Genomic DNA, 27,053 nt, shown 5'->3' with positions numbered 1-27,053 from the left:
TAGAGGATAAACGCAGTGCGAGACTTGTAGTGTGACAGGGACAGTGTAGGAGTCTTCTCAGTTGATTGTTAGCTGCATAGTTCAGTGTTTTATAGGGCAGTTTTGTTAAATTGTCAACAAATTTAGTGCAAGTTATATTGTGTGTATTACACTCTTAGGTGCTGTTCACTGACTGCACATGCACTGAAGGTACAATTGTGGTTGCTGCCATACATAGCTAGTCAGTTTTGGTAAATTGTCAGCAGTCAGCACATTTAGTGTACTCTATATTGTGTATTAGTGAAGACACTGTTAGTTATTTTTTCACACTGTACATTCACTAAAGCTAAAAAATATCAATTGCAGTTCCTATTTACCAAAAAAGACCATTTGGTAAAGTAAAATTTCTGGCCTACTGTAAAATAAATACAGATATTTCAGTGTTTGATTCCTGTTCCTATTAGTGGTGTTTATGCTGCCTTCTGTAGGTTGTCCATCACACAAAAATCCTATTTGCCTGCTGTCACTTTACCTGCCATTTTCTGGAAAACCACAAAGTCTTTTGGAACTTTTGTATTTTTCCCTTGTTGCCACTGTTCTCCTACACATACCTAGCAAATTTGGTGGTTCTACATGTATTGGGGCTTTGCTATTAAGGTTTAAAGTCGGCCCATTGACTTTATTAGAATTCGCGAAATCGGTTTGCCGAAATTTGGCGGACCCATGGGAAGTTCAAGGAAATTTTTGCGTCAGAGGCCCACTCACTCATCCCCAGTTGTCAACATGGCTCCCAAAAATTTTTCACCTACTTTTCACAAATACAATACATCATATTCTGTAATTTTCTTCTTCCTCAATGATATCTGGACACTGCAAAAAAATTTCTGCATCATCTATTGAAGTGATTTTGTGGCCTGACCACGCACCAATTGCTTTAGATGTATTTTGAAATTATTAATACAGATGATATAGATCGCTTAACATTGTAGAACTTCCATAAGGCTTTCCGTAGGGGTATATGTATCAAGATTAGCTACTAACAAAGAAGACAAAGGCTTCCCCCCAAATTGATCTTAGACAGTGTTAATGAAATATGGCATATGGACATTAGATTTTGAGCACCTTGGAGTGGACATTGTAAAGCACTGCGTACTTTGTTGACGATTTATGACGATAACCTGCATTGCACTATTTTAGATCTAGTGAGTAACAAGGTGTGCTCCAGTCTTCTTTTTCTGGGCTTTTTATCCCACCTGAAAATTACATCCTCTGAAACAAGACTTGACTTATTTTGCTCATCCTCACCAAATCTTTTAACTGATTGATCGTTTTTATATGTTATCACAAACCTACCCCTTAGTTGTTTTCTGTGATGTTCTGGCGCTCCCCTGGTCAGACTGCGATGTTTGTTTAAGTTTTTCTTTCTGTTTCTGAAATCACCAGCATTTTTATTGACGCTAAACCACTCTTTTGAGTAACTCAAAGGTCCTCCAATAGGTCAAGGATGCTTTATCTGATTAATTTACCCCTCAATAGTGACCAATCTATTTAGGCAGAAACACAATGGGGTGCACATGAGGCAATGCAGTTGTGTTCAGCGGTATTCAATCACTGTTTTGGTAGAAATTATACTTCTACATGACAAGTAATTTACTAGTAGGTGTAGCAGAATAATAGAGAACAAACAGACCCAGCAGTCAAGACATGCATGTTGCTGATTCTGTGTAATTGAATCATTAATCGAAAATTCAATAGGACTGTGGTCAAAATAATAGCGTTGTGGAGTTCAATTAGTAAGGAAGGCAGTAAATGTTTTACATGCTTATTTTAATGCATTTCTCTCTGAAAATCTGAGTAAAATTGGTTATTGCAGACATGGTTAAGAAAAACAGTCTACTTTGATTAAAAGTTGATTGGAAAATATAAAAAAATATATAAAAAAGTGCAGAAAATGATAGGCTGTTCGACTGAAATGATTTAAAATAACAACCAAAGCCCTAAAGACATTGAAGATAATGAAATTTACCATTTGAATGAATAGAATAATAGCCAAAATGGTAAAGCCAATGATCAGTTCCAGAAAGATCAAAGAAGGTTTAAAGTTACCTGTGAGTACTTCATTGGAAGGGGGCATGCTCGTGATATATATATATATATATAGTTAGACAACTTTTTTTCTAATTTTGGTTCTGTTCATTACCACAATTAATTTTAAATTAAACAACTCAAATGCAGTTGAACTTAAGACTTTCAGCTTTAATTCAGTGGGTTGAACAAAAGGATTGCATAAAAATGTGGGGAACTAAAGCCTTTTTTTAACACAATCACTTCATTCAGGGGCTCAAAAGTAATTGGACAAATTAAAAAGCTGAAAATAAAATGTTAATTTCTAATACTTGGTTGAAAACCCTTTGCTGGCCTTTACTGCTACGGCTTTCAGTTGCTGTTTGTGGAACTTTCTGTCTGAAGTTTAGTCTTCAACAAGTGAAATGCATGCTCAATTGGGTTCATATCAGGTGAGTGACTTGGCCATTCAAGAATATTCCACTCCTTTGCTTCATTGTCCATCTGTATTATGAAAGGCCTCCCAATCAATTTGACTGCAGTTCGCTGGATTTGAGCAGAGTATGTCTCTGAACACCTCAGAATGCATTCGGCTGCTTCTGTCCTGTGTCACATCATTGATAAACACTAGTGTCCCAGTGCCACTGGCAGCCATGCATGCCCAAGCCATCACACTGCCTCCGCCATGTTTTACAGATGATGTGGTATACTTTGCACCATGAGCTGTTCCACGTCTTTGCCATACTTTTTTCTTGCTATCATTCTGGTATAGGTTGATCTTGGTTTCATCTGTCTAAAGAATGTTTTTCCAGAACTGTGCTGGCTTTTTTAGATATTTTTTTAGCAAGGTCCAATCTAGCCTTTCTATTCTTGTGGCTTATGAGTGGCTTGATCCTTGCAGTGCACCCCCTGAATTTACTTTCATGCAGTCCTCTCTTTATGGGAGACTTGAATATCCATACGCCTACCTCTAGGAGAGTGTTGTTCACTTGGTTGTGCTTTGTTTCTTTCTCATGATGTACCAAACTAGATTTTGCCACTCCTAATATTGTTGCAATTTCTCGGATTGGGTTTTTTCTATTTTGCAGCTTGAGGATGGCTTGTTTCACCTGCATGGAGAGCTACTTTGACTGCATGTTGTCTAAATTTTCCACATACAAGCGCACCTCCCACCCCCAAATCAACTCCAGGCCTTTTATCTGCCTAATTGATAATGACATAACAAATCTGAGTTGTTTCAATAAAAATGAATTGTGGTAATGTACAGAACTATTATATATATATATATATATATATATATATATATATATATATATATATATATTATAGTATTTGCAATGGCTAATAGAAGTTGATATGTGTTTTTGACAACAAGTAAATTATTTATTTAAAAATACCAAAATCTGGATTTTTGGATTATTATTATTCGTTTTTTCACATAGGCAGACTACAGCATTCGGTGCTTTACTAAACCCCATGAAACTCTTGAGAAATCCTTGGAGCTTAACCGACAAAGAGGGAGAAAGAAACACCAAAAGAGGCCCAACTATAAAAATGTTGGGGAGGAGGAAGAAGATGAGAAGCCATCTGAAGATATTCAAGAAGACATAGATAAAGGGAAAGTTGCAGAAAACACCTCTAAATTTGCTAAGGGAAGTGGCGATACAGAAGGTTAGAATAGTATGTTTTATACTGCATAATTTTGGTTCGAAAACATGATTATTGTGATGGAATATTCTGTGGTTAAAATCATTTGTCCGAGTCCCTGTACTTAAATTCAAAAATGGTGTCAGACCAGACAATATTTACATATTTACTGCAAGCAAAAAAAAAAAAAAGTTCATGTGGCTTGTTTTCACCATCTTCTAACTACATTTACCACAGCAACAGGTGGCTTTTTTTTTTTTACCTTTATTTTGATTTTTTCCAATAACTATAAAACTATACAATCCACTGTTTTACACGTTGTTACATTTTCATACAGTTGAAAACCAACAATAAACAATTCAATAATAGAACTAAATGAATGAATAAACAGACATACAGAGACATATATATCTACATATATCTATAACCCATGGAAAAATGAAACAACATAAATACATAAATGATGCTGAAAGTCATGATTCAGAACATCTATATGTATCTTTAAATGCCTATTTTAGGCTATAATTTTACAGTATGTGGATAGCAGCATAGCACTACAGACCCTGTAGTGTTCTTAAAAGTTGGAAAACATTTATCTGGTTTTGATATGTACTAAAAGCATCCTTGTTGTTTAGAAATTGAAATGGTAATCATGGAAAGATCAAAAGCAGCAGAAAAATCTTCAGTCATAAAAGAGGAAAATACCACTGATGAAGAGAAGAGTGAAGCAGCTGCAGGAGTCCATTCCTCCCAAAATAGGTAAAACATATAAAAGCATATAGTGACTGCACCCCTTAAAAAGAACTTATATGCATGTATGCCATCATAGTAAGGAGAAGTGAAATTACCATAGTAAATATGCACTCAACCTAGATTTTCTCATAATATTTGAGGGGAAAAAAAAACTCAAAATGATTAGGCACATCTATTGGGCACACAGAACAAAAACTGAGGAAGGTGACTGAGCTATATGAACATCAAGAGAAGATTTAAAGATCGTTTTCTCCCATATGTATTTATATGTCAAACATTTACAAAGATTTGTAAGTATTTAAAGTCGCCACTGAATGACTATGCATTTGTTTTATGGTTAAAACAGGGACTTTTGGGGAATTAGGGGCAAAATGTTGTTTTACAGTAAAAATTCTGCACCAATCAAGATTGTTTCAGAGGCATTTGATATAAAAAACATTTTTTGTGATGTTTGTGATTCATGATGTGTACCCATATTGAAACATTAAAATAAAGTCCATCTCTAGCATAGATAAATAAAGAGCAATAGAAGAGTTGGTATACTTCCATATTGCTACTTCTGTGAATTCTAACCCTCCATATCAGTAGACATCACATGCCTAAATATACGCCTTATGACTGGCACTGGATTGTAAGCTTGTAAGTTACTTTATCCACATACCAAAGTTAATATCTATTTTAGTAAGGTGTGTGACAGTCACACAAAAGTCTGTAGCAAATTTTGAATTTGGGGTCTGGAAGTATGGAAGTCTTATTATGCTGTTTCTGAGAAATGTGGTTACATTTGTATTTTTACAGACCTTTCCTTGACATGGTTTATAGTACACTGGAATGTACTGAAGATGATTATTATACTCTGTTTGTCCTATGTCTTCTTTATGCTATGTCACATAATAATGGTAAGTAATGGTAAAAACAACTATATTTTACATATATGGTTTATTCATAACATGTTAAGTGTGGTATTGGGCAGGCTGGCTAATTATACTGTTCATACACATTGCATACGTACAGCTCAAAAACATCAGGGGAACACTCAGTTACACCAAGTGTCACAATACCTGTCAGTTCCCACAGCGGCCCCTGCTAAACTGTCCTGCTGCATCCTGTGTACCCTGCTGAGCTACCAAACGCAGCACTCACTCTTTGTCTCTGGCTGACAGAACATGCAGCACTTCCTGTTCTGCTCACACTGACACAGCACAGGGAGGAGCAGCTCCTTAAAGAGGCAGAGGCTATTTAGTCTCAGCAGTAAGGGAGGCTGGTGCTGTGACTTTGCACCAGCTACCTTGATACCCTGCTCATGATTTCTTTGTGATTTCTCAACCTAACCTGCGCCTGGAACCTGACTCTGCCTATCTGCCGCCTGCCCTGACCTGTGCCTGGAACCTGATATTGCCTGTCTGCCTCCTGCCCTGACCTGTGCCTGAAACCAGACTGCATTCGCCTGCCACTTGTCTCTACACTGAGTCTGCTCCAGACGTCCTCCCCAGGTAGGGTGACCCCCAGCAGCAAAGAACCCAATAGCCTCCTGGCTACTGGCCCATCACTCCTTGCGAAGTCTTTTAAACTTTTGGATCTGATTGTGTCCAGTTGGAAAATATAGGTGATTTTGAATCAAATTGTCCTGTTTTGGCACAAATGAAAGCAACAACACTTGGACAGGAAAGGCAATGGCAAGCCGAAGAGGGAATGGCTTTACCATGGACCATTGTTCTTGCTGACTGATTTTTCATCAGTATTGCTAGTACCCTTCATCGCTGTATTGCTAGTACCCTTGTCCCTAGTGGTACTGTACAGTAGCATGAGGTAGTACTTGCACCCCACTCAGGTTAAACAGGTTATTTAGATCCTCTGGAGTAGCACATGTGAATATTATCCATTGGAAGAAAGTTTGCTGCCTCCTTTAGCATGAGCTCAAGAGCATAGGGCAGATACCAGTCAAGGAAAGTAGGATAGGGCTGTACAGGGGCAGCAACCCAGCATCATGACTAATATCTGCATTTTGTGTGAGTAGGAACAGTAGGGGTGCCACCAGATGACCTCCAGTGGGATACTTGTGCAGTGTGCATTCCTTGTAGTGGGGTTTTTACTTTGACCAACACTGAAGCTTGACTGACATTTGCCAGAGAACACCAGAATTATTTTTTCCTTTGCACCTCATTCTTTTCAAAGATGTAGCAAACTGGAATGAATCTAGTCCAGGATTATTTGCCTTAAAAAAGCAAATTATTTAAGAAATCCATTCCAGGTTTGCAGGATCACCCAGATTCAAGCTTAGTAGTCTATCTGCTGCAGTCATGGAGAACTTTAATAAATCGGGCCCATTGTCTTAGGCTGGTGCAGTGGGGCCTGAGTTCCTCCTGGTGCAGGAAAATGCCCAGCCTCATATGGCCAGAGTGTGTGGGTCAGTTCCAGGATGAGCACAGATCCTGGTTTGGGAAGGGATTCCCCAAAGAATCATAAGATCTATCATCTGAAGCGTGCCTTGAAGTTATTGGGAGTTCATACAGACACGTTGAGGCCATACAAACCACCAAGCCTCATTTTGAAATGTTTTGATGAAATTCTTGCAAGTTCTGTCCGATCTCAGTTCTTTACTGAATCCAGCATCCACTGGGATAATAATTTTGTTTTCGTTTGACTGTTCTTACATCCCTTTGTCCTTGAATATTTTGACCATTGAGATCTGATTTGTGATTTCAGTGTTCCCTGCATTTTTTGAGCACTGTACTTTTTTTTTTTTCAATTATACAGTGCATTTTTAAAAAGAAATATACTCTTTTATGTTAAATAATTTTGATATATATTTTATGATAAAAAAAAACATAAAAAGGATAACAGTAACTTTCTCTTTAAACTGTATTTTCAGCCTTTTATGTTTTACTACTTATGGATATATTTCTTGCTGTCTGCACCCCACTATGGATTTCCATCCTGTCCTAAAGTCTCAACAGGAAGGAAATTCCAAAGTAAACAAAGTTTTAATACCAAAGAGTTGTCTCCAGAACAGGTGTCATTATTGGAGGATGTTTCTTCTCATATTGCTCCAATGACACGTGAAATGTTGGCTTTCACCTAAATTTTTGTCTTCAGGGACAAAGTCTGCAAACCTAACTTCCTGGCTTTATCCTTTAAATAAAACTCCTAACTGCAGAGGATATGTCCTATCTACCATGCCATCCAAAGGGTTTAAACAAGCAGGTATAAATCTGTTTACAAATTGTTTAGGCACCTCTGCTCATAATTGTAAATGTCATCTAGGTAGCTGTAAAGGTACACCTCTGAGGTGCCACATCCACCCTGATTCCTGGGTACTCTTCTGGTAGCCTTGGGCCAGTAAAAAATTGATTCAGGATGCTGATTTTGCTGGTGTGCACTGAACCCAAATGTAAAAAATCTTATCACTTTGAACATATTTTATAAAATACACCACACACATGTTAAAAATTGGTAAGTTACATCAAAAGTTAGGGAGCATAATTTATTTACAACATCATTATGTTGTAAAAACTATCAAAGTTACCATATTTTTCGGACTATAAGACGCACTTTTTCTTCCCCAAAACTGGGGGGGAAAAGTGGGTGCGTCTTATACACCGAATACATGTTAAATATACCGGTAATTAAAAAAAATCATACTCACCCGATCCCGCGATGCTGTGGGCTTCTTCTTCTCCTCGCTCTCCTCCCGGCTGCAGCGCGTGTCTCCTCCTCCTCTGAGCGAGGAGAAGCCGGCACACGTGCCCTCGCGATCCGGTAAGCAGGCTGGATCAGCCTGCTTATGGGATCGCTGGGGTATGCGTGTCGGCTTCTCCTCACTCAGAGGAGGAGACACGCGCTGCAGCCAGGAGGAGAGCCAGGAGAAGCCGACACCCGTGCCCCCGCGATCTCATAAGCAGGCTGGATCAGCCTGCTTATGGGATCGCAGGGGTATGCCTGTCGGCTTCTCCTCCCTCAGAGGAGGAGGGGACACGCGCTGCAGCCGGGAGGAGAGCCAGGAGAAGAAAAAGCCCACAGCATCGCGGGATCGGGTGAGTATGATTTTTTGGCACAGGGTGATCAGAAGGGGATACATTGTGTCAATGTATCCCCTTCTAATCACTCTGTGTCAATGTATCCCCTTCTGATCACTCTGTGTCAGAGTGATTAGAAGGGGATACATTGACACAGAGTGATTTTTTAGTATTTTGTTCAGAATCTTTTTTTTCTAGGTTTTTCTCCTTTAAAATTGGGTGCGTCTTATAGGCCGGAGCGTCTTATAGTCCGAAAAATACGGTAGTTCTGATGTTCAAGAAAACATCTTGTTTATCAGTTTTGTTTCCACTTTCTTTTCTTTTTTTTCAGGAATAGATCCCTCTAAACTTGAGAGAATCCATCTCTGCTTGAGGCCAGCAAAAGAGGCTAATACCTATAACCATGTATTAGTGGAAAGACTTATCAGAATAATGAACAATTCAGCAAATTTAGGTACAGAAACTTTTTTTCCATACAAATTTAAGCTGAAAATATTTAATCGTTCATTTATATGTTCAAGTGCTAAAGTTGATAATATTTTTGCATTTCTGCAGCAAGAAAAATTGTTACCTAGCATACCAGAAAACCCGTATTTTGCTAAATATTTTGTGAAAAATCTGAACAGTACTTGTGATGAAGTATTACAAAAAAACAGGAAATGAGTCTCCTGCTGCCTAAACATAAAGACATATATATATCTCAATAGTAAAAGTCCAAGCTCTTCAATATATGCTGATTTTGATCTATTGTATTGCATCTATTAATGTTATTGTGTTAGATTTTCGTCCAAGATGAGCCCAACAGCTTGTATTGGCTAAGAATCAGCCGGCGTGTGTAGGTAGCTTAACTTACTCCATTTGATTTTACCTTGGAAGGTTGCCACCTTTTTGGTGTCCTCCTCCCCCCCATTATATATCAGCACATGACGAATTATTCCCATTCCACTCCCACTCTCAGGACCTAACTAGATAAATTCAAGGTGGTCCACACCCTAGTGTTCCTTCTCTTTCCTGTGTTATCGCTGCACTGGTGATGCCACCTGGCTGGAGTAAATTTCTGTCTGTCCAATGTCTAGGTGAAGTCCCCTCTGTGTGGTTGCTAAAGGCCATTTTGGAAGGGATCCCTGCTGCTTTGTCCCTTTAGGAATGAAATAGTGCTTGATAAATTTAAGCAACAGTTTATCACACACACTCCATCTCTGATATATGATAATCTCTGAGGTATGGTAATCTCCCTATATGTTTGGATCATAATGTGAACCCTGGAATAGGTTTGCTGGTCAGTAAAAGCTCTATATCTTTTACGTATGTCATAAGGATTCTTGTATGTGGAGCCACAGACACAATATGTGTTTAAATACTTTTTTCCCTAAATAGAAGTCTTGTTGCAGGAGCGCGGTGTTCAGGCATACAATGGCATGTCTTCAGGTGTGTCCTGTATTGCAGGCAGGAGTTCACTGAGTCTGTCAAGCTCTGTATTTGCTGCAAATATCACACCTAGTGGAGGATCTGAATGATACAAGTGATTCTGTTAATGCTCTGTGCTAAGGAGCCATCATTCTGCATAATATGTGTGTGCAATGCTGACTATTGACAGCCTACTAAAGCCTTTTTTTTACACAATGACTTCATTTCAGGGGCTCAAAATTAATTTGACAATTGACTCAAAGGCTACTTTAGGGGCTGGTGTGGGCAATTCCTTTGTTTTCATTATTAATTAAGCAAATAAAAGGTCTGATTTAGGGGTCGTGTTTGTATGTGGAAGATTTTTTGCTGTGAACATACAACATGCGGTCAAAGGAGCTCTCCAGGTAAAACAAGCCATCCTCAAGCTGCAAAAACAGAAAAAACCCATCCGATTGCTATATTGCTACAATATTAGAAGTGGCAAAATCTACAGTTTGGTACATAATGAGAAAGGAACAAAGCACTGGTGAACTCAGCAACACCTAAAGACCTGGACATCCACAGAAGACAACAGTGGTGGATGATCGCAGAATCATTTCCATGGTGAAGAGAAACCCCTTCACAACAGCCAACCAAGTGAACAACACGCTCCCGGAGGTAGGTGATATCCAAGTCTACCATAAAGAGAAGACTGCATGAAAGTAAACCCAGAGGGTGCACTGCAAGGTTCAAGCCACTCATAAGCTTCAAGAATAGAAAGGCTAGATTGGATGTTGCTAAAAAAAACATCTGAAAAAGCCAGCACAGTTTTGGAAAAACATTCTTCAGACAGATGAAACCAAGATCAACCTTTACCAGAATGATGACAAGGAAAAAGTATGAAGGAGGCATGGACCAGCTCATGATCCAAAGCATACTACATCATCTGTAAAACATGGCGGAGGCATTGTGATGGCTTGGGCGTGCATGGCTGCCAGTGGCACTGGGACACTAGTGGTTATCTATGATGTGACACAGGACAGAAGCAGCCAAATGAATTCTGAGGTGTTCAGAGACATACTGTCTGCTCAAATCCAGCTAAATGCAGTCAAATTGATTGGAATTATGAAATTGATTTCATAATTCAGATGGACAATGACATAAAGCCAAAGCAACCCAGTAGTTTAATAAAGCAAAGAAGTGGAATATTCTTGAATGACCAAGTCACTCACCTGATCTGAACCCAACTGAGCATGCATTACACTTGTTGAAGACTAAACTTTGGACAGAAAGGCCCACAAACAAACAGCAACTGAAAGCCGCTGCATTAAAGGCCTGGCAGAGCATTGGAGGAAACCCAGCATCTGTTGATGTCCATGAGTTCAAGACTTTAAGCTGGTATTGCCAGCAAAGGGTTTTCAACCAAGGATTAGAAATGAACATTTTATTTTCAGCTTTTTAATTGGTCCAATTTTTGTGTTTTTTCCCATCTCAGCAAGCTATCATGTGTCTGACCACCTCAGCCCAGAAAGGATTTGGTCTGTCTCTGTCAGCCATAGGTCTACCTTCACTATGTCATGTCTTTTTGTAATGTTTCATAGAGGAATATAGATATTTATCTTAATCCAATCATCTTAGCAGCTGGTGCAGCTTGTAAACCTGCCATTGCACAGTTTTCAGTCTCGGGAGCCCTTGAAGTTTGGGCAGAGTACTGATTCAGCAGACTCGCCAAGCACAGTAAACCTGAGATGTTGGCTGCAATTAAACATCTGCAGATTTTGACTGGTTGCCTAGTGGAAACATTCATTGACCTAGTCAGATATGTGGCCAGAATTATGCTTTGGTAGTTACCAGAAAAAAGCCCTTAGACTCAAGCCATAAGTGACAGACTCCAATTTCAAGCAAGGTTGGTGCAGAGTTACCTATAAGAGACAGAACCTCTGCCATGATAAACTGGATTATGCTGTAGCCAGAACCACCAGCAGGAACTAATTAATTTAATTCCAAGAACAAACCACTAATGACACAAGAAAGCCTATTTAGGAGGCCTGCTCTTGATAGAGAAAAGGATGCATGTGAAGACCCTGTTGTCACAGGGTGTAAGTATCCCTGTACCTTAGGAATATTGTTCCATGGGTGGTTGTTTCCAATTTCAAGAAAACTGAGGATGTAAGTCAAAGATATAAGTCAAATAGCAGATCCTTGGAGATGAAGCCTCCATAAATCCCCCTTTAGGCTGTTCTGCCAACAGATTGGTCTATTTCCATCAATTAGATGCATACTTCCCTGTTCCTCCACACTTTCAGAAATTACTTTGCTTTGCATGCAACCCTTTTTATTCATTGTGCCAAAAGAGATCTTTGGGGTGCCAGTGTATGTTTCTAACATTGGTTATTGTTCTTGTATAAATACATTCTGTCTGTAGGACAATGTCATTCATGGTGACATGATATCCTAAAGTTATGGGCACATGGGTCTCATTGGTAACTATTACATAGTGGGCCCCAAAGGAAGTTTTAGCCCTTCCAGAAGGGAAATTAAACTTATATGGTGATTGAACAGACAAGACTTTTCTCTTTGAAAAATAGGTTCTTTGTACTATGGTTCACATGTACTATGGTTGTACTATGGTATGGCAGCAAGCCCGGGGGTCATTTGACCTGACAATGAACTGTGTTTTTCCTGGTGCTTTCAGTTCACAGGTTTTTGAAGTGTTTCCCGAAGGAGCTGACATTTTTAGCGTGCCATCTTCAACTGGCTGAGATGGCTGTGGTGCATGCTCCTAAGGTAACTGAGTGTTCAAGCTCCATTTCATAGTTTGTCTTGGTCCCCTGTTGCATCCCAAAACGATGCAGCACCTGGTGTCCTGGATCTTGAAAGGCAAAGATGGATGCATCTAGACTGCTATGAATGGGTGCTAAAAACCCATAATAAAGACACAAAAATATTACCAATACCAAATTCAAGTTTTGCAATAATTTGGGGTCTTTCTATGATGTAACGTCTAGAACACTGGACTATAAATCCTGCAATGGAGTTCAGAACTCGATTGCAGGATTTACCTTCCCTTTATAAAGCCTGTATCAAGGTGTCTGTTACTGCCACAGCTGTTGCTCGTAATGTGGTGCATTATCCATAGGGTCATCATGGTTACCTAATACCATAGACTTTGCAAAGCGCTATTGGATCAGTGTTCCCACAAATGCTTCTCACTCTGGAACTTCTTACCGTGTAGGACTTGGGTTCAACACACTGAAGGGTAAGGATGCAGATGTCTCATCATTCACCGCTTACTGTTAGTCACTCAACACTTTTTTTTTCATTCAATTCCTTATGAAACTGCTAGATCCCTGGAAGGCGAACTATCTAGTGATCAATTTTTTCTCATATCAGATGCATTCATACAAGGGTCAAGATCTCGCTAGGCCTGCCATCACTGAAGGCGGACCTTTTTGTGGCTCTCATTGTGGTCAGAAGAGTTTGATATTATCTTGGGTACCTAAGAGCCATCTACCATCTTCTTTACAGACAGGGTAGTTATGTTTGGCCCCAGCCCAATGGTTACGCCAACCTTTCATCTAATTGGGAGACTGTGCTCCCCACGTTCTTCCAATGATCAATGGACCAGTAAACTTTAAATCAGCAGTACCCTCCAAGAATACCCGAATGCCTTAGTACCTACTGTATATGTCATTCAGAACACTTTTTTTTCTCTTGGGGTCTACTAAAGAAAACGTAGGCCTCCTGGATTATCCGAATAATCTGCATAGTTAATCAGATAAATGATTAGAAATCCTTTTAGGGGGTCACAGCTCATTTATAGTATGTCTTTATCCTGCAGAGGCTAAAGAAAGTGTCATTGGACACCTATTGTAAGGCAGCACACATTAAACTGGCAGCCTTAACTGCTGTTAGTTTTGGTCAAAAAGGTCTGTCTACTGGTTTCCTTGTGTGTATTTAAGTATTTTTTTGGACACTAATAAATGCGGGAACTAAATTTGTTTTTTATCTTCTTACCAGAAAATTAGTTTGTTTAGTAGTTCATTGGACGGCACATTTTCATTCAGCCTGGTGGGTGATTTATTGTTGTCCCCTTGCCACGGGTAAATTGTTTTATGGAAGCTTGATTTAGCTTTAATATGTCTAGTATCTAAGCTTGCTAGAGACTGTACCCACACATTGAAGAAAATACTTTTTAGTCCTCCAATGAACTTCTGGAGAAATGGTTTCTAGGTGAGTGAAAAAAATGTAAAAAACTCACACTGCATGTGCGTAAAATACAAAATGTTTTTCAGTTGAGCTGTTTTGTGATATGCTGTGTAGTAATGTAATTTAAAAGGCAATATTTTCAGTTTATAATAAAAGCAATTAATGCTTTCTGATAAAATGCACATTCCTTTCCACTTTCAACTTTGTCTCTAACAAAGCTACACACTTTTTTTCCGGTCTTGTCACAGAAAGCAAAGTGCGTTTGGCAACCTTGGAACTTGCATGCATTCTCCTGAAGCAGCTTGTTCTGTTTGAAGCCGACTGCATCATAAAGGATATCCATTTAGCATGCTTGGAGGTACAACTATTTTGAAAATTATTTAGTACTGTTTCATTGATGTGCAGCACACTGTACAAACAAAAAAAATATCTCTTGATAAATGCAAAAAAAATTCTGATTCGCTATGGACTACTGCAATTTGTTCTTTTAGTATGAGCTTAGTATTTGTTGCCTTGGAGGATTAATAAGGTTTACCTTTTATTCATTACTTCAGGCAACAACTTTTGCAAAACTGTACCTTTGCCTATTAGTTTACATTTACCTATAGTTAGCATTTTGTGCTTTTTATAGTTCTTAAAAATAGGTGGAATTCTGCTAGATGTTATGCTAGCTTATATTTTACATATGCCTACCTAAACTTTTAAATTGAACCTGGTATTTCAAGACATATTAAATTGAAGGCAAAGCAAGAAACCAGTAACTGAGCTGCCAAAATGTATGGATCAACTTGAGAATATATATATATATATATATATATATAATGAGGGAAAGAAGTATTTGATCCCCTGCTGGTTTTGTAAGTTTGCCCTCTGACAAAAAAAATGACCAGTCTATAATTGTAATGGTAGGTTTATTGTAGCTGTGAGAGACAGAATAACAACAAAAGAACCTTCCAAAACCCAGTTCTCAAAAGTCAGAGTTTGATGTGCATTGTAATGGGTGAAATAAGTATTTGATCCCCTATTTCAGGCTCCCAGGTGTCTTACTGTATGCAGGTAACAAGCTGAAATTAGGAGCACCCTCTGTAAGGGAATCCAAGCTTGTTACAGAACCTGTATAAAAAGACACCTGTCCACAGAAGCAATCAATCAATCATATTCCAAACTACCCACCATGGCCAAGACCAAAAAGCTGTCTATGGATGTCAGGGACAAGATTGTAGACCTACACAAGGCTGGACTGGGCTATAAGACTATCGCCAAGCAGCTTGGTGAGAAGGTAACAACAATTGATGTGATAATTCGCAAATGGAAGAAACACTGCTAAGGGGACAGGACACCTTCACTGCATCAAAGGGACAATGGACGGGACCTTGGGTGAGCACCTCCTTCCACCAGCCAGGCCATTGAAAATGGGTAGTGGACGGGTATTTCAGCATGACAGTGACCCAAAACACACGGCCAAGGCAACAAAGGAGTGGCTCAAGAAGAGGCACATGAAGGTCCTGGAGTGGCCTAGCCAGTCTCCTGACTGGTTGATAGGGGATCAAAATCTTATTTCACATATTAAAATGCACATGAAGCTCTGACTTTGGAGCACTGGGTTTTGAAGGGTTCTTTTGTTGTTATTCTGTCTCTCACACCTACAATAAACCTGTCATTACAATTATTGACTGTCATTTCTGTCAGAGTGCAAACGTACAAAATCAGCAGGTGATCAAATACTTTTCCCCCACTGTATATGCTATGGAATACTGCAATTTGTTGTTTTATTTATTATGTAAATGCTTCCGTGGATGACACTGTTTCCAAAGTTGTCCATTAAAATTTCTTTACTACTGAGAAACAAATGCCAGTAATACTATTGATGAATTGTTTGAGAAACTTTTACAAAGGTTGGGCAAAATCTATCATACAAAATGTGCAATTTGCTTTATTACATGCAATAACTTTGATAAATTATGTATATGTAAAAACATGCAAAAAAACACTTTTATTGGTATTTTTATGTTATCTAAATAATTTTTACCTAATAAATAATGTAGCACATGTTGCAGAAGTATGTGTAGGCCATAACCATGGACTTGGTGCAATGAAGTGTTAATCCAAGTAATGTTGTCAGGAAATGTGTCAGGACTACAGACACCCCTAAACACACACACATTTTATGGAAAGCTCCTGTAGCTCTGACAAACCTCCATAAATACAGTACACCATACATTAATATATTTTAAATAGTAGTAAATAATCACTTCTACTTGGTATGTTGATTCTTTTGTGTAATACCAGCCCCAGAACAAAAATTCTGAATAAACAGCAGAGAAACCTACAGGTTCCTTGCAGACACAACATTGTTGATTTCACCTCAAATGAGGTGTCTGATACATTACTCTGCCTGCAACGCAAGTGACCTTTTTGAAAGTGTGCTACAATATATATATATATATATATATATATATATATATATATATATATATATATATATATATATATATATATATATATATATACCTTAGAGATTATGCAATTAGTTTATGTTCTGCCAACCAGGAACTTATCCTGCTATTTAGAATGCAGTGACTGGCCCTACTTTTATTTTGCATGCCTAACAACTACACACTATCTTATTCTTTGGATCCATATAGGTGTAACTGTTCTATATGTTCCTAATTGAGTTAATTATGCTTCACAATTTTTTTAAAGTCATACTTTCCGAGGAGGCAACAATGTTGCAAAATGCATACAGAGTTGAAAAATAAGGGTTTTTAAAATCTTCTTTTGGAAGACAAATCCCAAACTTTAATTAATATTGGTGACAATTATTTAACTATATTTACTCCAACAGATAAACATTTAATTCATCTGTCCATGCTTGTCCCATATGTCCCATAAACAGAAGGTGGGTTTACATTAGTCATTAATATGTGGATTAAAAGTTTTTTTAACTGATGTGTTCAAATAATAATGTGATACTTAACTGTATAAATAATAAATAGTTAAATAAATCATTTTACTTAAAGAGGAAGTAAACTCAAAACTACCCAACGCAAAAAAATACGCTTACCGTCAATCTTTCAGAGTAGTCGGTTTACTTTCAGCGAAAGTAGGTTTACTTTCATCGGGTCCCGCTGCACCCCGCTGGGGAGGGCGTTACTAAGACAGATGCTGGGACGATGCAGAACCTCGTATCTGTCTTCAGGCTGGCGCAGGTGCGAGATCGGGTGACGTAGTTTGGGAAAAAAAACATACTGATACCACTATGCATGCTTGAGATTAAACAAACAAACAGATTTTTTACCTTGCATAAAAGGGTTGTCTATCCTTTTATGTAAAGTGAAAACTTTGAGTTTAGCTACGCTTTAATTGTATTTATATTCTTGTGAAGCCAAACTAAATTCCTTCATTGGGATGTGGCATTGAGAGGTAAACCCACATTTTACATTTTTGTATTCTATGACTACGCTCATACGCAGTTCTTGTTAGTTTAGTGAGCCCTGAATTTGCATCTAGGTTTACTGGTAAATGTTAGCATTCAGTCTGCTGACTACCAGATTAAAAAAACAACTTTGTTTTCTTGCTCTCACTGGGATTTTTTTACTTTTATATTTCCTTTCTAAAATACAATAATACAATTTATTTTTTTTATGTTCAGGGTGCAAGAGAAGAGAGTGTACATCTTCTTCGGCATTTCTACAAGGTATGACATTTGTTACTGCTTGCAGTAAAATTTCACTTCATAATTTTCACTTCATATTAAAGGCACATGTTAAAATGACCAAATCTGAAAGTTTTTTTGAACACCTATAGTACTTCATGTTTTTATAGTGCTACTGTATCTCCTCAACTGAATTTAAGACTAAATCTAAGAATATGTTGTCTTTGGATACGTTAGAACTGTTTTTCCACACAGCAATATTCAGTGCAATAACAATAAAGATGAAATTCAGGTAGATATAATAGACACAATAATTTAGCTCTATATTCATTAATACATTGTTTAGTATATTTTCCAATGAAGTGTAACTGCCTGAAGATTTGGTACTTGCCCCAGCAGGGCGAGAGTCCGAGAACAAATGGGAGTACAAACAGCCAATCAGTTTATGTGCTGACAAGAAGCATACTGATGGGAAGAAAGAACAACAGAGAGAGGAATTAAATATTGTGCTAATTCTCTAGTAATAATTTGAAACTGGTAACTTGGATCAAGTTTGTATGCTAGCCCTCAGACTGAGGACATCTAGTACGTTGAAATGATTTATTTTACATGTATATCTAAAATATAATATAATAAAATTTAAAAGTAGTTCAAATCATCTTTAAGAAATTGTAAGTCTTCTAAAATGCTTGAAGGCACTGATATAACCTCAGTAGGCTGCTAACTCCTATTGGCTAGTGATTGGCTACAGTGATTCTCTAAAAACACTGATTTTGGAGTTCAGGTTACAAAGATGCCGTCTCATAAAATATTTTTTTGCTAAATGTAGGAAGCTAATATAAAAAAGGAAACCTATTTTGCTCCAGTATTAAGGCTTGCATATTAAAAATGTGAGCTTAGTATTTGTTGCCTTGTAGGATTAATAAGGTTTATCTTTTATTCATTACTTCAGGCAACAGCATTTGCAAAACTGTACCTTTGGCTATTAGTTTACATTTACATTTAACCTATAGTTAGCATTTTGTGCTTTTTATAGTTCTTAAAAATAGGTGGAATTCTGCTAGATGTTATGGTATGCTAGCTTATATTTTACATATACTAGTGTTGGTGTTCGAATTCGGGCTGTCCTTATATTCGACTTGAATATGGCTGTTTGAATTCGGATAGACCCGACCCGAAAAACATGGGATTCAACGGTAAAAATATGGAAAAAAAATGTGTTTAAAAAATAATTAATTTTAAAGTAATTTATTGAGAGTTTGTGTTTTTTAACTAACTTTTTTTTTTTTTTATACATGTTTTCCCACAATGACATGATTTTATTTGATTTTCGCAGCTGTGGGAATCCTCCTGTCATTGCGGGATCTCGGGGGACTATAGGTGATTAATGGGGATTTGACATCACCTGTAGTGCTCTGTATTCTTGGATAGAGAAACTCTATCCAAGAATACAATAGTACAAGGCTGCAACAGCAATCGCTGTTGCTGTGCTGTGCTTGTACTATGTATTCTTGGATAGAGTTTCTGTATCCAAGAATACAGGGCACTACAGGTGATGAATGGGGACAAGTCAATGGGGTAATCTGCATTCAGTTCCATTGTGATGTCACGTGAGAAACTAAACTGCAGATTACTTCTGCAGTTCCACTACGATCTCTGGGCACTATAGGTGATGAATGGGGACTTGTCCCCATTCATCACCTGTAGTGCCCTGTATTCTTGGATACAGAAACTCTATCCAAGAATACATAGTAGTAGCCCAGGGCGGCAACAGCAATTGCTGCTGCAGCGATGTACTATGTGTTGTTGGATAGAGAAACTCTATCCAACAACACATACAGCTAGTAAAGGGCAATCTGATTACTAGTAGAGGGCAAAACCTGAACTCTCGTACCATTGACAATGGTGTTCGAATTAAGCATTTGATCACCCTTGGAATTTCTAAATATTCGATCGATTAGCTGTCGAATCGCATATTGAGATTTTCGACCAACACTAATGTCTACCTAAACTTTTAGATTGAACCTGGTATTTCAAGACACATTGGATTTAAGGAATAACAAAAAAAATATTAACTGAGCTGCCAAAAAGTATTGGATCAACTTGAGAATTAATCTTAAAAGAGAAAATATTAAAGAAAAAAAAATTCACACTACAAATACTAATTTAGTTTAGTTTTAGATTTAAATTGTAATTTACTGGATTCCTTTAATCATTATGTGTTTTTACTAACTTATAAATCAATTTGTACAGTATAACATATAAATATGAATAAAAAAAAAGGGATGCAACATAATATAAATATCCTTCGTTTTTGTGCACTCTCTGCATTGTTTGAGAAAAAGTCTACCTGTTACTACTCTGCCCACAGATTGTTTAGCAACCTGCAATATCACCAATGGTCTTTGGCTGTGAAGTAGCCACCTTTCTTGGCTACGCATACTTCGCTATCCACTGAGGCTCTGCACAGCTAAAGAGGGTTTTAGAGTGTGTGCTTTTGCCAATTAGAAAATTGGTTCTTTGATTCAATCCTGTTCTGCTTTTGGCTCCTAGCACTATTTAAGCCACCCTAATTCCGATTCTGGTTGCTAGATTTTCAGTATGTTATACCTGTTATATCATTATGCCTACCCATCCATACTCTGCCCAAATTGCCTTTCTAGATACCTGACTTTGCCCCCGCTTCATGTATTCCACCTGCCCTGAGCTTGGACTTTCTAGACCGTAGGTTCCCAACCTTTTTTGGGTCATAGCTGACTTTTTCACGGAGTGATTCGATAGTGCCCCCCTTATATTATAGGATGAACTATATTATATATTGAAAAACAAGGACAGATTTTTAAAATTATTTTATTAGAAGATATTAACAATATTAGTGTAGTATTCAAAATAAAATTAAAAAATATATACATTACAAAAAAATGAATTTAATTGTAGTGAGATGAGGTTGGTGGCAAGTGGCCAGCTATGTGTAACAGCACTCCGCCAGCCGCTTAGTCTCTCTGACAGCAGCATCTACAGATTTCACTCCAGGTGGCAGTAAGTGATACTCAGCATCTCCCAAAACTACTCAAAAGGGTAACCGCAGTGCCACCTCATCGCTAGTCTGAACTTTAAAGTTTGGTAAGCGGGCAAATTGGCAGTACCATGTAAGTGGCCCTTGGGGGTCCCTAACATGCAAACTCATTTTGGGGACCCTGGTCTTGAAATGGCCAAACCACATTTTTTAATTTATATAGAAGGGTAGATAACTCTTTGTTTTTTTTCCAATAAATGTCTTTTTTAAAAAAAAATCAAAAAAACTAATTCAGCAGCATACGTCACGGATCTGTGCAAAAAAAGGTATCATCTTTTTTATTTTTACTTTAGGTCCACTTTAATGAGAAAAGTTAATTGATTCTTATTAGGATTTTATGTTTGAGACCCTGTATCTGGCAACTTGTTATTGGTTCCTGGAACATACACTTTAAACTGTGAATAACAAAAATATGAGCTCTGCCATTACTAAAATGTTTATCTCAAAAACAAAAAAATATAATCCAGACCAGAGCTTAAGCTATTAGAAATAATACCAGAAGACAATATCTTGGTTAGTTCATTGTCAAATTTATTTTTCTACATAAAGACCATACCATATTAATTTCTTAATGGTTTTAAATCTTATATTTAATGTCTTTGTTTTTACGTTTTATTCATGGTACCACATTAAGGAAAGTAATGATCTTTTAAGTTTTCATCATAATGGGCTCAGCAATCACACAAGGAATTATGTTTAAATGTTAGAAAATCTTTAGCCTTTAATACCATGATCAGTATTCTGTAGATAATCCATTGTATTACATAATGTTTCTACCTTTTGTGACATGAGGGTAATCAAATGAAAGCTTGTGTGCATTAAATAAATATACAAACTAAACCTGGTATAATTAAAATTACTTTTTATTTAATTTTTAATAAAGCAATGTTTTGTATACTCTGGTAATCAAACAGACTTGACATTGGTGTATTTTCTTTCTGTTTAGGGAGAGGAGATTTTTTTGGATATGTTCGAAGATGAATACAGGAGTATGGCGGTGAGTTTCTCTATTCAAAATTCTACAGATAGCCATGCATGATTTTAAAAACAGAGGAATTTTAAAGGACAGCTTGACTGAGAAAAAAAAAATATCTAAGAAGAGTAGTAAATGTTCTTCCCTACATTTTATGGTGCAGTTATTGCATAATCATCTTTATGCAGTTATTGCACTCATCATCTCCATCCACCACCTGTACACTCAACCCAATCCTCTCTGATTTACTTGAAGCCCACTGCTCCAGCCTGACCTCTGCACTGATTGTACTGTTCGACCTTTATCTTTCCTCTGATATTATTTACTGCAGCCTTCAAATTTGCAATTGACCCTGACCCATTACTACATTAGGACCAATCTCCATGCTCTTTTTCGTTGTCTACAAAAGTCTAACAGACTATACAAACATCATCTCTCGACTCCACGCACTTCAGTTTGACTTCTGACAGCTCTGTGGGAGGGCACATGCACCGGGCTCGTAAATGGCTGCTAACTGAGTGAGCTGCATACCCCCCAGGATTTTATTAGCTTTTCATCTCAGATCAACGTTGCTGCCTTATCTGCTTCTCCCCTCTTTTGATGGCTTACTCCACCCCTTCCCTGGCACACCCTGGACCACGATGGTCCATGAAAAACTGCAAATGGATGCCACCGGCCCCCTCCTCACCTGCCATTCCTATGCCTGCCGATCCTTCAAGATCCTTCAAGAAGGACTTCAGGAACACTGCCAACTCCTCTCCATCAATTTCAAGATTAGGAGGTAAGTCAAAGAGACTTTTTGTCCAAGATAAACATGCTACTCCACAAAGCCTTAGATAAGGTCTCGAAGCAAATTACTGAGCAGCTGACCAAGGAAATTGGAGGTTTGGGAGGCCGCACATCTGCCTTGGAGTCTCACTGCTCTGAATTTGATAAGATGCTAAGTGTTAGCCCTGCGGGTCGTGCCAGCGCCATTGCTTCTAATTGCAGGCACGGGCGCCGGGTCCTATCTTTCAGGTAGCGTAACTCCACTACCTGTGTTCCATGCCGGAGTTTCCTTCCTGCTGGAGACTTGCATTGGTGTTTGAGCTGGCGTGGGTGTGTCTCTTTTCATCTATGAGGCAACACATGCACACCCTCTGTTTCTTGAGCCTATGGCTGGATCTCTGCAGGTGTTTAAAGGCACTTCGTACTACAGGAAGTTGCCCAGTTGGTTTTAGCTTGTCTAAATCCTAGTGCAAAGGTGGTTCGTCTGTCTGCTTTGCTGTGTCCTGGACCTTGTTTACTGAACCCTTGGACTTTGCCTGTTTGCCCCCTGACCTCGGATTATGTTTATGGACTTTTGCCTGATTGCGCCTTACCCTGACCTCGGATTATTTTTATGGACCTTTGCCTGATTGCCGCTTGACCCTGACCTCGGATCTTGTTTATGGACTTTGTCTGATTACCACTTGCCTCTTGGCCACACAAGCCCTCTCGGTGCTTGCACCGAGTACCCTGACCCCTCTGGTCAGCTGCCACTGACCCGGGTATCGCTCTGGAGTGGCACCTGACAGCTACCCTGCGGCCCAAGCCTATCCTCACCATCAGAGGCTCTAGTGAAGACATAGCGGCTTAGTTACACCCCTCCGGAACATACATAGTCAGTGGCACAGTGGTCCCTCCGGAACATACCTTGTCAGTGGCACAGTAATCCACACCCACGTGCATTACACTAAGCAGTCATGACTGAGATATTAGAGGTGGTGCACACCAAACAATCCTTGAAGTTTCAGGGGCATCCTTATCCTTATACAATCTTATCCGATTTATCGGCAATCACGTCAAATACATGTGGGGGTTCCCCTTCAAGATTTTGTTTATCTTTCGCAATACTAGCTATTCTGCCAGTTTCCTTGCGGAAATTAAAACCCGTCTGTAGCAAGCGTGGCTTTTATCCATGTCACCCTTGACCTCCTCTCTCCCGGCCCTCTGGATTTAGCCATGTGTCCAATAAGGCACCTCACCTATACTTGACCTCCACCACCGAAGTGAGTGATCAATCGTCTATGTCAAGATCTTGATAGGCATGAGTTCAATACCAGACTGGGTTGAGCCACCCTGCTTGATCTGCATCCTGCGTCCTGCACTTTCTACTTTTTGGACAGGATTCCGCACATTTAAAGTGTCACCCTTCCAATTTCACTGATCATTGTAGCATAAAAATTGATGCTTATCGTTCTTAATACCCCATATGTCTTTAGTATACTAGTACGCTTGTTTTCCTTATCAGTCATCTTTGTGTTTCATTGCAATAACATTGAACAAAAGTTCCAGCATGATCCTAGCCAATGCAAATTTGTGATTCATCACTAGAGATGAGCATAGAATATTGGACCAGGTTTAACTTGAAATATTGAAGTCACATTTATTAAAATCTTTAACTTTGGAGATTTTATTTTTTTTTACTACTGAGAAAGTCTGGGGGACCTGTGCTAACATGTCCCAAAAGAGAAGAATGTAAAAAAAAAGTATAAACAAAAATAGCTGTTTTCTAAAATGTAAGCTATTGTATTTATCTTTTTTTATGATAATTGCAAAGCATTTGACCATAGAAATGTCACCAAATATACTGGGTGTTCAGGGAGGCATATAGGAGCATTTCCCAACTGACAAAAGGTATAGGGGGTCCAACGTTAATCAGGAACATCTCTGTATATGTGGTACTTTCACACATTCAATTAAATAAAACCTATTTTATTGCAATAGGCTGGGGAGATATTTGTAGTATAAAAAATAAATTATTAAAATCAGATAATTTCATAGGCTTGAAGCTTGAAAAGAAAATGTGAAAGCTGGCATTTGTGCCCCCCTCACCTGTCCATAAAAGGTTCTCTGGAATTTAACCTACCAAAGAACCCCAGCTGGTAGTGTAATAGGGGGAATAATGTGTCCGAGAACTCAGGAGACAACAACAGAACATTGATATCACTGCAGGGTAAAAGGGAGCTGAAAAACAAATACGTTCGAAAGAGGTAAAACTCAATCGGCTGGTGGGAGGGGATGCGATGGAGGTGAAAAAATGTTTATTTGGAGATATCCAGGCTGGATTTTTAACTTTTCCCTAAGATATTGTAAAGTACAGAAGGTACCTGATATATAACATCTCACAAGGGGGAGGGGTCAAGTTATATTCAGACCACTAGGATGAATGCCTAACATTCAAATATTCTGAAATGAAAAGGCGATTGCTCAAAGAAGAGAAAATGGGGAGGGGAGGGATTTGATTAAAGCAAGCGTCACCTGGTCTCATATTCCTAATGAATGACTTAAAATGGGGTTGATACATTTCCCTCTATGTTTTGGGGGGAGCCATAGCAAATTAAAGACTCCAGTTGGGAAACAAGTCAGGGCTTTCAAGGAGATCTAAGGAGGAACCTCAGGGCCAGAGTGATACAAAATAAGTTGGGCCACTTGATAATATTTAGTGAAATGTGGGAGTCTCAATCCACCACATGCTTTCAGTCTATATAGTGCATTTTTTGCAACTCTGGGTTACTTATGCCCCCATACAAAATGTAATACATTTGACTGTAACATTTTAAGATATGGGATAGGATTGCATTAGGAAGCACCATAGCATAGTACAGGAATTTTGAAAGTAGCATCATTCTGACTGCCATAATCCTTCCCAACCATGATGTGGGGTATTCCTTTCATCTTCTTAGCAAACCATGTAGTTTCTTGACCAGATTAGGGATAATTTGCTTAAATAAGGTATGATAATCAGCTGTAAGATAAATATCCAAGTACGGTTAACTGGAACCCATGAAAAATGAAAAGAGTGTTGAAGCTAGGATACCATACTTGGTGCCAAAAGATAAGTTTAAAGGCTTTGGATTTTGTCTTATTGATATGTACACAGAACACCAAACAAAACTATTTTAAGGTATGCAGCAAATTACAAAGAGAACCATGAGGATTGGAGATCATCATCCGCAAACATAGTAAGCTTATGGTGGCGATCCCCGAATTGAAGTTCCTGGATGTGAGGATTTCTTTGTATAAGGCGTGCCAGGGGTTCGATAGCTAAAACAAAAAGGATCAGCGGAAGCAGGCAGCCCTCCCTACCTATAGTAACAGAGAGTAAAATCGACCATATTTTACATAAGCCAATGGTTTATAGTAAAGTGCCCGTATCTAAGTTAAAAACTTGTCACCAAATCCCTACCTTTTCAGGACATAGAACTGGAATTCCCACGAACGGGAATCGAATGCCTTCCTGATATTCAGCATGGAAGATATGGGATAACCTTTTAGCCTGTTCTACTAGATGGATGATCTAATTTTTTGGGGGGTTTTCAGACAGAAAAAAAAATTACAACAACATACATATCCAGAAAGTAAGAAAAAAATACTATAATACAAAAAAATATGCAACAGAATTCAAACTAACACAAAATTAGAAAATAAGAAGAATAAAGAAAATAATAGGTATTGATTTATGCCAGCTTAAAAGAACTTCATTAGCTATGAAATTACAAAATAAAAAAATGTAATAATAAATGCATGTACTTGTATAAGCAGTATCTGTAATTATTTTTACAAACTTAGGATATACTAAGTGGGACTAGTAAGGAATGATATCATATAGGGCAACCAATCTCATGATAAATAATTTCTTAAAACTATTATGTATCAACATGGGTAAAAATTATACTAGGCTTCCCATTTATTATTAAATGTGGTCAATGCTGATGGATTTCATATTAAAGCTTTTTTGATTTAGTAATGAGTTTTAACTTTATCTATGATTTCAGGTATGTTTAGTGTGGAGGGTATGTTCCGCCATAACCTTGCTATTGTTTAGTCTTGTAGCAAACAAAATGTGACATACTATAGTTGTAAAGAATGGTATAAATCTCTCTATACGAATGTATAAAAGGGCCATTGCTGGGGATGGTTTGGTCGGATAAACTGCACCAAAAACCTGTTGAACATTTGCAACTCCAAAACATGTGTAGAACAGTACATTTCATTACATTGCCTCCAGCATAAATCTGAAAAGTCAGGGACATCCTACCCAGGGTATAATACCATCATAGAAGTATTTTTTGCAAACATTCCCAATAGTTTATACACTTGGAAGCCCTAGAGCTGATTGTTATAGATTTTTTCCATTGTTCTGGAGAGAAGTGCTGCCTCAAGCCTTTTCCGAGATGGAACAAATTGTGCATTGCACTCACATTCTCTTTTCATTAATAAAATTGTAATATTGCTTATATTAATCTGTATTGATATAATAATGAGCTTGAA

At 38.1% G+C, this 27,053-nt stretch overlaps 1 protein-coding gene across 6 annotated transcripts in view; it reads left to right on the top strand.

Annotated features, from left to right (window-relative positions):
• CLEC16A (C-type lectin domain containing 16A) overlaps window positions 1–27,053 on the top strand; it is a 333,014-nt gene that overhangs the window by 201,691 nt on the left and 104,270 nt on the right. For all 6 annotated transcript variants that reach the window (XM_072419009.1, XM_072419008.1, XM_072419010.1 and 3 more), the window contains 7 exons: window positions 3,486–3,714; window positions 4,326–4,449; window positions 5,242–5,342; window positions 8,791–8,913; window positions 14,303–14,412; window positions 17,707–17,751; window positions 21,732–21,782. In XM_072419009.1, the coding sequence (XP_072275110.1) occupies window positions 3,486–3,714; window positions 4,326–4,449; window positions 5,242–5,342; window positions 8,791–8,913; window positions 14,303–14,412; window positions 17,707–17,751; window positions 21,732–21,782 (783 nt within the window). The remainder of the gene's footprint in view (window positions 1–3,485; window positions 3,715–4,325; window positions 4,450–5,241; window positions 5,343–8,790; window positions 8,914–14,302; window positions 14,413–17,706; window positions 17,752–21,731; window positions 21,783–27,053) is intronic.

The sequence above is a fragment of the Pyxicephalus adspersus genome, chromosome 7 (assembly GCF_032062135.1).
Source record: "Pyxicephalus adspersus chromosome 7, UCB_Pads_2.0, whole genome shotgun sequence".
NCBI classification, from domain to species: domain Eukaryota; kingdom Metazoa; phylum Chordata; class Amphibia; order Anura; family Pyxicephalidae; genus Pyxicephalus; species Pyxicephalus adspersus.
Note: the sequence above shows the minus strand (reverse complement) of the source record. Positions and strands in the feature narration are given on the sequence as shown.